Source organism: Leptidea sinapis, chromosome 3 (assembly GCF_905404315.1).
Source record: "Leptidea sinapis chromosome 3, ilLepSina1.1, whole genome shotgun sequence".
NCBI lineage: Eukaryota > Metazoa > Arthropoda > Insecta > Lepidoptera > Pieridae > Leptidea > Leptidea sinapis.
The window spans coordinates 17,084,975-17,098,186 of NC_066267.1; the positions used below are offsets into that span (position 1 = coordinate 17,084,975).

Consider the following 13,212-nt stretch of genomic DNA (forward strand, 5'->3'; position numbering starts at 1 on the left):
CAACTGCGCTCGTTACCTTGAGACATAAGATGTTAAGTCTGATTTGCCCAGTAATTTTACTAGCTACGCAACGCAACCCTTTGCTTTTGCTTTGGTGTTATTTTATTGATTATTGGATATTTCTTTAATTAATGCGAATATCACATTCACTTGTCTTATCAGAACACGTCCCCTTGAAAACGTCATTCTATAAATCTTCGGGTGAAAATTATCATAAAGTTTACCAAATAATCACTGCAAACATTCAATTATAATCACGCGTTTTTAATAAAATATTAATTTTCGGCTCAAGTATTTTGGCTAATATACTTAATACTGTTTAAAAAAATTATACGTCAGCAGATTATGAGTAATATAGAAAGAATAAAGGTGATTTTAAGATACAATGAATGTCAGCTAGGTTACCGATGCTCTGTCCGGGCCGCAGGGTCATCGCTGGCTCCAGGGCGTGTTCGTCTCCCGGCTCGGCACGTGCTGCTTCCAGGACGTACTTCACTAGGGCACTTCTCTCTTGACTGTTCAACAGTTCGCCTCCTGACGTACTCTGTTATTCAAATTCAAATATTTTTAATCAAAATAGGATTCAAAATCAATTATTGAATGTCAAAAACTACCACCCATTCAAAATAGGCTGCCTCTGACTTGAGAAAAACGGGTGCAAGTAACCACTGAGTTACTTTTTTTGTTATAAAAATATGGATTACAATGTAATATCATACAATAAACATTTATAATTAAAGAACCTGAGGGTGTTCGCTTAATTCCCCGTCTGTGGTATCATTAAGAAAATCGTTTATGCTGTAGTAACCTTTCCCACACAAACGTTTTTTAACATTTTTTTAAAATTTCGTAACATATTTGTTTTGTAAATTTTAGTTTATATTTATTTAGTTACCAATTCAAATTTAAATATTTTTATTCGAAATACGATTTTAAGTCACTTATTCGACGTAACATAGTAAAACAAAATATTTTGTTAATTTAAAGTGATATCCCTCACTTCTGGGATTATACAAACTAAATTTGCAACCAAAATTTATGAACAATGCGGGTCTCGAATCGGCGACCTCTCGGGTTCCGTCCGAGCACTCTTTCCAACTAAGCGAACCATTCGAGTACACATGGATCCTAAATTGAGGTATATTTTGTTCAACTCTCAGGCTGTGGCTCCATCTAAAGGATCTACTTTACACTTGATAACCGAAGATGCCTCGTATACAGGTAAATTGGTTGAAGAGAGGTCGTTCAGTCAGAAAAATATGTCAGCACCGTCACAAAGGCATTCTTATCTCTTCTTCTATTTATTTCTTAGTTTTAATTAGAATATTATCTGGTTCAAACATACATTGTAGTTCTACATCTATACTTCAGATTCTTTTTCTTCCCCTATTAAATGGAAATGATCATAATATTAATCAATGTTAGACACACTCAAAGACCATTATTAAAATGAGAGAAAAACATTTGAAAAGAGGCTCTAAAATATCTCTTTAAACATAATATTATATAGCATACCTTTTGAAAGCAGTGCATATCTCTCACAGTGAACTCTTTGTATCCTCCGCCAAATTCTGGTTTCAGAAGCTTCGGCAAGTGCATTTCTTCGGCGGTTTGTAAAAGACTGTAACAAAATCACTCAAACTCAAAAGTCATCTATCTTGAGAAGGATCAAAAAATTTACCCAAGCGAAAACAGGATCACCCGCCGCGCGGTAAAGTTGTATCAACATATTTGTATATGTAGTAAAGCTACAATTACCAGAAGCATCTCTTCTGGAATCGTCCGCGAAACAGTGATGGCATGATCTGAGTCACAACGCATCAGAACCGTCCCCGATCACAATACACTACGTTTACTAATTACACCAACACTCACATTGATCAAACCAAAATACAACCGGGTTAATCCGAATCTCAACCAATCTTATATGGGAGAGATAGTAGTGTCGGCTAATATCACGTAATTTTTCCTGCAAGAAATACTTTAAAATTGTGTGTTGTAAAAAAGAGTGCATGGCTCAATGTCTTTAATAAAAGAATTGGGTATTTGACTCATTATTTTACACACCACAGGTTGAGAATGAAAGTTTTGAATAAAAATATTTGAATCCCGGAAATAGTAATCCTGAAATCCCATGTAGTCAATTGTATCAAAGTCATGTCAGACATTTTCGAGATATATTTCACAATAGTCTATGTATTCAGTTTAGTTTTCAATGCATGTACTCACACATCGTCGCTAGCTGTAATATAGAACGCAGAGCAGTGGGACGAGGCGTGATGTCGCACGCACACCTTCAACCTGGGCCGACTACCTCGTAGCTTCTGAAGCAACCACAAAAGCATCCCATCTGGTATACCTGCAAGTGAATAGGATATCTTTTATGTCTGCCATCAACCCACAGTCAACAAGTGCCATTGATCTGATATCAGTGTGTTACAATACAATATAACTACATGTATCTGTGCAGTGGATGAACTTGAAATGTGGGGCTGGGGCTCAATGACTGTGGTGGTTTTCCAGGTGCCACTCTTGCCACTGACCTCACTTACATACCTCATGTGTATGTCTATAACCTTTAGTTGGTTTAGTTATTATTAATGGTATATGGTTATAAAGTAAGGTAAGATCCTTACTTAATAACCTTACATACCTTATGTCTATGGTATTTACCTTTAGTTATTTTAGTTATTATTAATGGCATAAGGTTATTAAGTGATGTAAGAACCTGACTTAATAACCTTACATAACTCATACCTATGGTATTTACCTTTAGGAAATATAAGCACCACATCAGCCTGGTGTGTCGGAGTTGACTGCAGCAGCAAGCGCCGAGGATATATCAGTTGTGCTCCGATTTGGCCTGCTATGGGGAGACGACGTCGTAATTCTCTTCCAGCTAGAAAATTAACATTTCAATTACACATTAACAAATTAATATTTATCTCATATAAAAAAAAGGAGTCACAACATGCAATCATGTCTATCTCTCTTTTAGTGCTACAAATAGAGGTCCTTCTTTCTCTTTCTTATACAAACTATCTATTATTTATCCAGCACCACAATTACAATAAGAACCATATGTATTTTTTTTTACTTTTACTGTCTAATAATAAAATATATATATTTCTATTTATATTTTTTATGAAATTTAACTACCTGTTCATATTTTTTCTCTAGTATTATTCATTTTGTATTTTTTATATGAGGAGAATAATCACATCACAAATTGTCAATAAATAAGCCAATGCCATGATACACAGTTGTCCTTTAAAAAATTTTTTAACAAAAAACAATCCACTTCAAAAACACTATTCCAAAACAATAGATATAATAAGCACTAAAAAGTATAAAAATAATTGCGTATTTTTATACAATCTAATTAATTAGTCACGATAATTATTATTTTTGGAATCGGTGTCCTTCCGCCGCGACCCGCTCTCGCCTCTCGCTTCCTCACGACTCAAGCACATCTCACCTATAACTATGTATGTAGTTACAAACCTATCTTGGATGACACCGACTCCAAAAATTAGAATAATCGTATCTAGAATTAGATAAATTATTTAGATTGTATAAAAATACGCAATAATTTAATACTTTTTAGGGCATATTATTATATCTATTGTTTTGGAATAGAGTTTTTGAAGTCGGTTGTTTATTTGTTAAATTTTTTTTTATTTTTTTGATTTTTAGTGAATTTGAAGTGCACTAACCAAAAATTTTGTCTAAATATGTGTAGATATATAAAAACTTTCAATGCAGCAATGAACGTAAGCGCTTTACAATTTGATTACAGACAGAAATTCAGCCACAGATCACACCCATACTGTATGTCGTTAAGGAGTACCATTGGTCATCATATTCGACTACGACAATTACTTGACCATAACTATGTTATGGTAGATGACTTAAATATCCAGATAGCATGAAAAATATTCGGTAGAGTATCATTAATTTGCTCCTAAGAATTGATGAGTTCCGATTTGTCATGGATTCCATAATCAGAATATTTATGCATAATCTTTGAAGTATATCCTTTCCAATAAAAAAAGATTCATCAAAATCGGTTGGCGCGATATTGAGTTATTCGTAAATTTATCATCCACTTTGCTATATGTGTGTATAGCAATTTTAAGACTTTATGGTTTTCTCATGGATGCCACTGTCAGATCTGTACCAAATTACAATGGGACCACACGGGAAGCACCAGCTTTCAAATAAAAAAAGAATTATTCAAATCGTCTCACCCAGTCGAAAGTTTTGAGGTAACAAACATAAAAAAAAACATACCGACGAATTGATTACCTCCTCCTTTTTGGAGGCGGTTAAAAAGTTAGCCAAACTTTTATATAAACATGCTGGTTTCTAATATATAATACTTACTACCATGTATATATATGGTAGAAAGTATTACAAGGCAGTAAATTAAAAAATAGAGGTCCACACTATTCTAGAGAATTTATTATTCTTACACACTTAGCAAGGTAGGCACTGTAGATGTAACTAGTTGTAGTTGAGCCTGGACATTATTTACCGTAGGTAATTAGGAAAATTTATGAGTGAGGGATTCAATATTAGTTTGGTTAAAATAACAGAACCAAATTAAACTAAATTAACTTTAATATTTAGTTAGGTTAATAATGAGGTAGGCATTGCCTACTTGCCTATATGGTATGCACACCCCTGGGGTCTATAAACACATAAAATATTTTTTAAGTTAGGTGTAAAATAATGTATGTAGTCTTACATGTGAAGAATACTTTTTTTTTAACTTTCTTATGGCAAATGTTTCCTGCTTCTATATCACACTGAAACCACCAATAACAATATTTATCTAATATTAAAACTAAACATTTTATAATATTTGTTTCATATATTGATTATGGTGTGTTATATTGATAGTGTAGGTTTATAATATTACTAGCTCTTACCTGTGACTTTGTCTGCATGGTATAGTTACTTTGGGCAGATTTTTTTTATTTTTTGGGATAGTTTTCAAACAATACACATACATACTGCTCATTCTATGGTACAGCAGATATCCCATGGGAATGTGGACAGTCTCTTTAATAGTATTTTCCTGTGAACTTTAATTTCCTATTTCATCCCCACATAGGTCAAAGTTTAAAATATGCTCAATCAAATACTTTAAATTACTTTTTATCAAATACCTAAATACATAGTTTTATGGTGTCATCTACGATAATTCCATACAAACTTCCATCCTCCATCTCAACCCCTCCATTTATTTATTCACAATAAAAAGTAAGCCCTTTTCCAAGCTATCTTTGTACTAAATTTCATCAAAATTGTTTGAGTGGTTAAGGTGTGAAAGTGTAACAAACAAACATTCACATTTGTAATATTGGTAGGGATGTTTTAAGATAGTAGAGAAATAAATGTGGAATCTAGCACTGTAATAGAATATGAGTCACTGAGAACATATGTATAGAAGCTTAGTTAAGGGTAAATAAAAACTTCTGGTGGAGGACTATTTAAGGACAATAATTTAAAAGCTGAACTAAAATACTAATTTTATTAGCAGGATGTTTTTAAATATGAAGGGTATTAATGTTTCTTTTTTTAGGAATACAATACATAAGTACCTTTAGATGTTTGTATAGTATGTGTATGTGATGGATCTAATTGCATTAAACTCTAACAAGCATCGTAAACAAAGAAACTAAACTAAATTATTGAAAACATTCATATGAATTAGTTTACCACTATCGAGTTTATCCCTCGCAAATTCAGTGAAAGACTTATGCTCTCCTGGTGTTGAATTAGAACTGCTTCCATTTTCTTCTTTGACATTGTTTCCAGAAATTAGAGTATCACTATCCATGTTTCAAAAAATAAAGAATACTTCGGGGTTGGAACACCTTAACCTTCGATGATCTTACATCATCGATTAAAACAGCGTAGTAAACACTGCGGTCCAAAGAAACTTATAGCACCAGTTACCATTTATATTATGACCATTATGAAATATATGTTAACCTTTAATTTCATTTTAAATTATCTTTACTATTTAAAAAAATATATTTATTTCTGTAAGTTCAAATTACTGCGCAAAATTCAGTTTTTTACCAAAATTTTCAAAAATTGATTTTTTGGCCGCCATTCCCAGTGTTGCATACATTAAAATTTAAATCCAAAGAGAATTTAAGCACAACGTCCATTTAAATCTTGCAAATAGCAGTAGTGTATACATCAGATATACTTTATAGAGCAACGTATAGGCATAAAAATATTCCATCGTAATATTTTTTCTAAGGATAGAAAAATTATTTCTCTCGCCTCTGATTAAGATCAATTATTTACGAGGCACCAACACTATTTGCGTTCACGATTTTTGACGAAATACACACAGCACTCAGCAAAGATCATGTCATTTGTTTGTTTCTCCACTAAAGGGAATTCTGACAAAACACTGCAGTCGTAACCCTATTTGTGAGTAACGAAGGACTATTTTATTCGGTTTTATACCCGAATTCAAATCTTAGTGTGCATAGCATTTTACACGAACGCAATCAGAATCAGATGCACAAAAAAAAAGACTAAACATTGCTTGAATTTCTATGGAACTGTTATAACAAAATCGATCTCTAGATCGATTTATAACCATGCATGAACCTGGCTTCACCATTTGAACCTTTTATCTATTTACCATCAACATTAAGAGCTTGAATTTTTAAGAGACTGAGCGTTTGGCGATTAAATAAAACAACTAATTCACTGTGAGGAATATGTGGAAGATATGATTTATTTGAAAGTTACATGATATATATACAAAATCCTTAAAACTAGTTACCCAATTACAATTGTTACTTAAAAAACATTTACAAGTTCAGAAAATACACACCAAAACTAAAGCTTACATTTTAACCAATAGTAAAACGTTTCATTCAATAAGAATTGAGAATAATATTATGTGTTCTATCTCGCTCTAAAACTAATGCTATCGCAGTAAGCCGGCCAGCGATCGCGGTTTGTGTAAACTCACGTCGAACCTCGATCATACGGTGTCAATGAGCATTTAGCACCTACTCTGTCGCTCATTGATTAAAATTGCATGAATAGCGATCGACCCCCGAGTCCCGACGCGTCATTCGAGGACGCTCGGCCTTGCTGTGCGGTTGTGTAACGAGGAGCATATGACTGATCACGTGAGTATATCTGCGGTCGTCGAGAGAACGTACCGATGCTCGTACATCGATGAGTTGACTACTGGTGATCTGTATGATTCTATGAGTTGATGTACAGCATAATGAAATGATTCTTATCAGAGCTAATATTACGTTATATAAAATAAAATGTTCTTTTCAGAACCAATCTTTCGGCATACGCTTATTACAGTTATTATGCACGATTAATATTTCTACGATCTATAATGCTACGAAGGTATTACGTAACAAGTTAGATATTAGACATTTGTATTGATATTATTGGTTGTAGGTACAGCTACAAATTCATTGTTTGTGTAAGGATGCTTAGTGAACATGATGGTCGTGATAACTGTCATAATTAGTAATTGCATTCAACAAATACAATGATCTATAACAGGTCGACCTGGCACCACAATCACGAATTGACGCATGGATCAGCCATCGTTCCCTTTGCACATATTTGAGAGTAGGATATGACCCAAAACAAAATGTCGCCACAAGCAATGCCATTCAGTGAGCATGACGAATCATGTTATAGCGTAACTACGCATGATAACTAAAAAACTAATGCTCACAAAGCATGCCCTCAAATGATTCTACATAAAGCAAGTACAGTGGGTTCTAAATAAACTAAAATAATATAATATTAAATTAATATTTAATGTTACATTCATAAGATTATGCAATCTTAATATGAAGAATTATTACTAGTTAGGTGGAGCATGAGCGTCTATTTACCATAATACCTTATACTCTATATTATATTCTTTAATGGTATAGTAGGCTTTTTGAATAAGGCGATTCTTTTTAACTTTTTTGATTTTTGAAGACACGTAATAATAATTGAAATTTTATTAAAGAACTGCACACTGATACTATCAAATGAATTATGTAGTTTATCAAGTCTTGTTTTTGGAATAGTGATTTTATTTTTATTTTCTTTTCGGTGTAATAATTACCAAACTGTAATAAAGAAAAAAAATCAAAAAATTAGACTTAGAGAGAAATGATAGGTGGCGCTTTTTTTCAACAAGAGCTATATGTTGCTTATTTTGGATTAGATACTTTTTGTAAATAAGTAGGTTAACTTTTGTATATGGTCAGCGCGTTATCTCTGCTAAGAACTTTTTTTCTCTTATCCTCCAAGTAAGAATTTGAAATAAAATGCTTTGAGCTAAGCCGAGAATGCTTTGTGGGCTTTCAATTTTTTCTACATAGAGCGGTCATCCAGACATCTTTCAATTTTTCTTCCGCCGGGAACTTCCACATATAAAAATGAAAAAAAAGTGTGTGTCAGCTCCGACGCACGACTGGAGTTTACTCCTGAAGAACTATTGTCTTTGAACAGGTACTAAGCAAAATCTAGTCCAATGGAGTTTGTTACAGTCGGTGCCTTAAATGAAAATCGATTATTAAGGAGTAAACTCCAAAAATATAATCGATAGAAAAATAAATTGTTTACTTTACATAATATTTTATAAAAAGGGCATGGCAATTTTTTTATAGCTCTCAATATTTTACGAACATATAAATTGGTAGTAGTTATATTGGGTTATATAATGTATTTCATTTGAAACAGTCATATTTAGTATACTACGATGTACATCGTATCGATAACAACATTGTGACTGCACAACACTAGGAAACCAATATGTATTTAGCATATTTTCTAAAAAAATAGCTATAACTAAAATGAGTTCATTTATTTAAATACGGGAAGTATAAACATGAGCGTTTCACAAAGTAAATTCAAAATCCAATATTTTATAACACACAAATCAAAAATTGTCCGTCTTCATCTGATTTCTCACTGCTACGATTCTAACAGCCATAAGCAATGCAAGCCATGTAATTTTTGATTGAATGCGTTTTTGCATACGAACATAATAAAAAATAAACAAAAAAATACATACTTATTTTTCGCTGTAAAAATACTTTAAATCACACACGCAATGGTCACCAGCATGGTGATCAAAATAAAATAAAACGGTTACCAAGTAATTGTTTAGCCTTTCAAGACAGACAGAGTGAGATATTGCTATCTCTTTTCATCGCATTGCGTTTCGCGTAGATTAGAAAAGTCAAGCCAGTGTCTGTACAGTTCAACTTGTTGTTACTTCTCTAGGCTTGATGATTGCTCTGAGTCTTCACTGTTAATGTGTCTAGTAGATGTCATATTGACAGTTTGGGTTTGTAATGCGCTAGAGTAAAAGTGTTCTGTGCTTGTAATTCGTATTTTAGACGAACGTCAAAGTCAAGGCTTGATCTAAAGTTGATATTAATAAAAAATTACCAATCCAATCTGTCCTAATTCTTCGTAGGGTGGTGTTGTGATTACAAGAGCATTTTTAAAATTCAGTAAATTTCAAACCATAATAATTATAATGACCTATTAGTTCAACATATTATATCCACGATAGTGTAATCAATAGTTATTTGAAAGTTATACATTTTCAAAGTGATAATAAGGAATATTGCAGGTGAAGGTAAGAATTATTTATTCATAATATATTGAGATTTGACCTTTCTTTTATGTTTTATTGTAAAAAAAACTACATTTATGCACCGTTCCAAACGAATTAACTTATAAAAATACTCGAATAGAGAATTTAATTGATCTGGATGTATGTAATATTGTTTCTTTGTTCTGAATATTATTGCGCAGTGCTATTACATTGAACGTACCTACTTTCTCGAAAGCAGCTGTTAGAGCGTCATACGTTCGCTAAACAGCTGAGTTTGTCGTCACTAATGTTTTTATTTGTCTGCTTACGTATACATCGCGTTCCTTATCATGTAAATCTCTGAGGAAAAATTCTTACACTTACAAATGAAGGTCAGTTATATTGCAGTTTCTGATTCGATGCGTAATTATTGTATTGATTTTTGGATTTTGTTAATTACCTATTTATTTTTACATTGGAATATCATAAAATTGGTTTAATTCTTATTACACTCATATGTCAATAAAAATATAAAAACTGAATAATTAATATTGATGGTAATTGATCATATTCCTATGTTCATTGTATAATGTAATTTAAGCTACATTACACGAGTGATGTCAGGTTTTTAGGGGGTAAAAGTATTTTTGGAGGTACCTGCTACACATCTTCCTGGAAATAGAAGGTTGAAATTGATTTAAGCATCAACAGTTATTCATTACTTTAACTGTCACTTATGAATGTCCATCATGATGAATAATTCTCGAGCTTCAGATTGAGTGCCTAAAAATGCTAAGTATGTATTTTTTTTTTGTATAGGTGGCTTTAATTTGTCACATGCTTAGAACTGATTAATTAGGTCTACTAAAACACAATATAAAACCATACTTCATGAAGTTAGTTGACACAGTGTGTGTGTAATGTTTCAAGTAGTTTTGGCAGTCCTCTCTTAATGTGAAGAAAGAAGTAAAGAATTCTGAGGAGCGAAGTTGGAAATCTTAAGGTGCAAGATGGGGATGCATAAAACCTTGAAAGTCTGTGGTCTTGCATTGTCATGCTGAAGGACCACAACCTTTCTATTGATAAATTCCAGCCATGTTCTCTGAACTTCTTTCTTTAATCTCAATAAAGATCCAAATCATTTTTTTGGGGTGAAACATAGACATATTGCTACTGCCTAAAGTTCCAAAACATTTCTTTTATATAAGACCAGTATTATTGATAGTATCAAAATTTCATTATATAGTCTACTTTTAGCACAGTTTATAGTACTATTTATGGAGAAATAGCAAATTTTTAATATAATATAATTTTAAGCATGTTTAGTTTAGGTGAGTGTATGTTTCTTAAAAACACACACAAGGAGAAAGCCTTTCCATTGCAGATGTAGGTTTGAGTGTGACTTATTTTTTATGCTCTTCAGCATCTATCCAGGAATGTGCCTGGAAATTTGACTTCTATTTCTATAAACAGAGAATTATTTTTCTTCTCTTTTTTGGAATTGCAGACAACAAATTGGAATTCTCTTTTTACAGCTTATGAGCGAATTTACATAACTTTATTGGTGGGAGGCTTCTTTGTCGGCTAGGAGCACTATTGTGTTTCGGTCGAAGGATGCTGTAGCTATTATTGGTACATATTACTAGGATAATGACTTTTCACATTTTGTCCCAAGTGACAAGCACAATTGTGATGCCACACAGAATTTTGGGTACAATCAATTATTCTGGGTGGCACTGCATTGCAATTGTAAGGATGTATGATAAGTGATACAGGTGAACAACTTCCTTGTCTCGTCCTTTTTCTCATAAAAATATGTATATACACATGTTCTAGGGTTCTGTTCGTCTGAGTGATAAAATCTGAAACCATTATTGTTTCATTGTTTAGATTTTAGAGTGATATCTCAAGTCAAGTTCCTAATAAACAATAATTTGAGTTGAGCAGGTTATCTACTGTCAAGTATATCCTGTAGATGGAGCCACAACCTGAGAGTTCAACAAGACATGCCAAAATTTACGAACTATTCATTCCTCATACGTCATGCGAACGGTTGGCTCAGATGGAAGAGCGCTCGGACAGAACCTGAGAGATCGCGGGTTCGTGCCCCGCATCGTTCATAAGTTTAAGTCCATCGTTCAGAAGTGAGGGATATCACTTTAAAAATAACAAATTGTTTAGATTACTCAAGTATCTACTTGTCTCTCCACTTTTATTAATTTTTGGTTCAAGTTTATTAATTAGGGATTTCGATCATTGAGATGTCCCTTCACACACAATGTGACATTTTTTAAGTAAAAGGAGCTCGATACGCATTTAACGCGGACGCGGGTTAAACTAGTTAATGATTGTATATTGGGCTATTGGCGCAAAGTCTAGTGCCGTTGCCTCTCATCAGGTCGTTTATATAAGCGTCGGTGGCGCAATAGTGGTAGAATCTTGACCCTCACCAAGGTTTTTTATGTATTTTTTGTGACAATAAGGCACGAGATGAATATGACGTTCAGCTGATGGTTATTGATACTAAAATGGGCCGGCCATTACAATGCCGCTCAGGATTCTTGAAAAACTCAAAAATACTGAGTGGCACTACAATTGCGCTCGTCTCCTTGAGACATAACACTAAAGGTCTTATCGGTTTGATGCTTGCCAACACCTTGTGTTGTTGTTGTACCTCCGTACCAAAGTGTTGCAGGTTTTTGAATTCATGTGCACGTTTATTTGACGCTTTATAAGGTTGGCAATGGTTGATTCCTTAAGAGTATCCGCCGTGGTGATCATACCATCAGGTGACCATTTGTACGCTCGTTTGTCCCCGTCTTCTTTAAAAAAAATCCTGACCGCTACGTATCTAGGTATGTTTTTTTTATTATTATCTTACGGTGAAAGAAAACACCATGGGAAAACCTACCCACATTATCTGCAAAGAAATTCAAGAGATTTTGTGTGAAGTACACAACTGGCATTGCGCTCAAACGGGCGTTTTCACTCAAATTAGGCGTACCATAGTCTATGAATGAGATATATAGATCGTACTCAGACTATGCTTAGACTTATTCACGTAAAACTTAGCTGAGTGTGATAAAACGCGAACTTTTGCATTGGGCTGTCTTAGCTTATGCTCAGCATAAATTCAGCTATCAATAATCTTCTATCTATATATATAAAAATGAATTGCTGTTCGTTAGTCTCGCTTAAACTCGAGAACGGCTGGACCGATTTGGCTAATTTTGGTCTTGAATTATTTGTGGAAGTCCAGAGAAGGTTTAAAAGGTGAATAAATAGGAAAATGCTGCTAAATTAAATAAAAACAACGGTTTTTTTTTCCTTTGATATGTCCATACATAATTTCTATGAGAGAATTTATTGACGCACGGTTTGACAGTTCTGCTGTGAAACAATTTCATTACAACATCAGGGTGCATATTTTACGGAGTAATCTTTGATGTTATGATATACTAGCTGACCCGGCAAACGTTGTTTTGACATATAAAGTATAATTCACGCGATAGTGTTATAAATAATCGTAACAATATATCAATACTTTTATAGAGAAAAAAAATTACTTTAAAAAAACCGACTTCAAAAACTGAAAA

At 33.3% G+C, this 13,212-nt stretch overlaps 2 protein-coding genes across 4 annotated transcripts in view; one reads left to right on the forward strand and one right to left on the reverse strand.

The window, feature by feature from the left end:
- Nucleotides 1-6,100, reverse strand: part of LOC126978549 (anoctamin-8) — a 42,528-nt gene extending 36,428 nt beyond the window's left edge. The window contains exons 1-5 of one of the 3 annotated variants that reach the window (XM_050827485.1): nucleotides 5,728-6,100; nucleotides 2,771-2,899; nucleotides 2,230-2,359; nucleotides 1,516-1,621; nucleotides 406-544 (exon numbers count right to left, since the gene is read on the reverse strand). In XM_050827485.1, the coding sequence (XP_050683442.1) occupies nucleotides 406-544; nucleotides 1,516-1,621; nucleotides 2,230-2,359; nucleotides 2,771-2,899; nucleotides 5,728-5,848 (625 nt within the window). In that variant the 5' untranslated portion in view covers nucleotides 5,849-6,100. The remainder of the gene's footprint in view (nucleotides 1-405; nucleotides 545-1,515; nucleotides 1,622-2,229; nucleotides 2,360-2,770; nucleotides 2,900-5,727) is intronic. The other 2 variants (XM_050827495.1, XM_050827504.1) reach the window with 2 other exon arrangements.
- A 3,387-nt stretch (nucleotides 6,101-9,487) lies between these two features.
- LOC126978807 (uncharacterized) overlaps nucleotides 9,488-13,212 on the forward strand; it is a 34,772-nt gene continuing 31,047 nt past the window's right edge. Inside the window, exon 1 of the mRNA XM_050827892.1 lies at nucleotides 9,488-9,658. The gene's annotated coding sequence lies outside the window, so the exon portion shown is untranslated. The remainder of the gene's footprint in view (nucleotides 9,659-13,212) is intronic.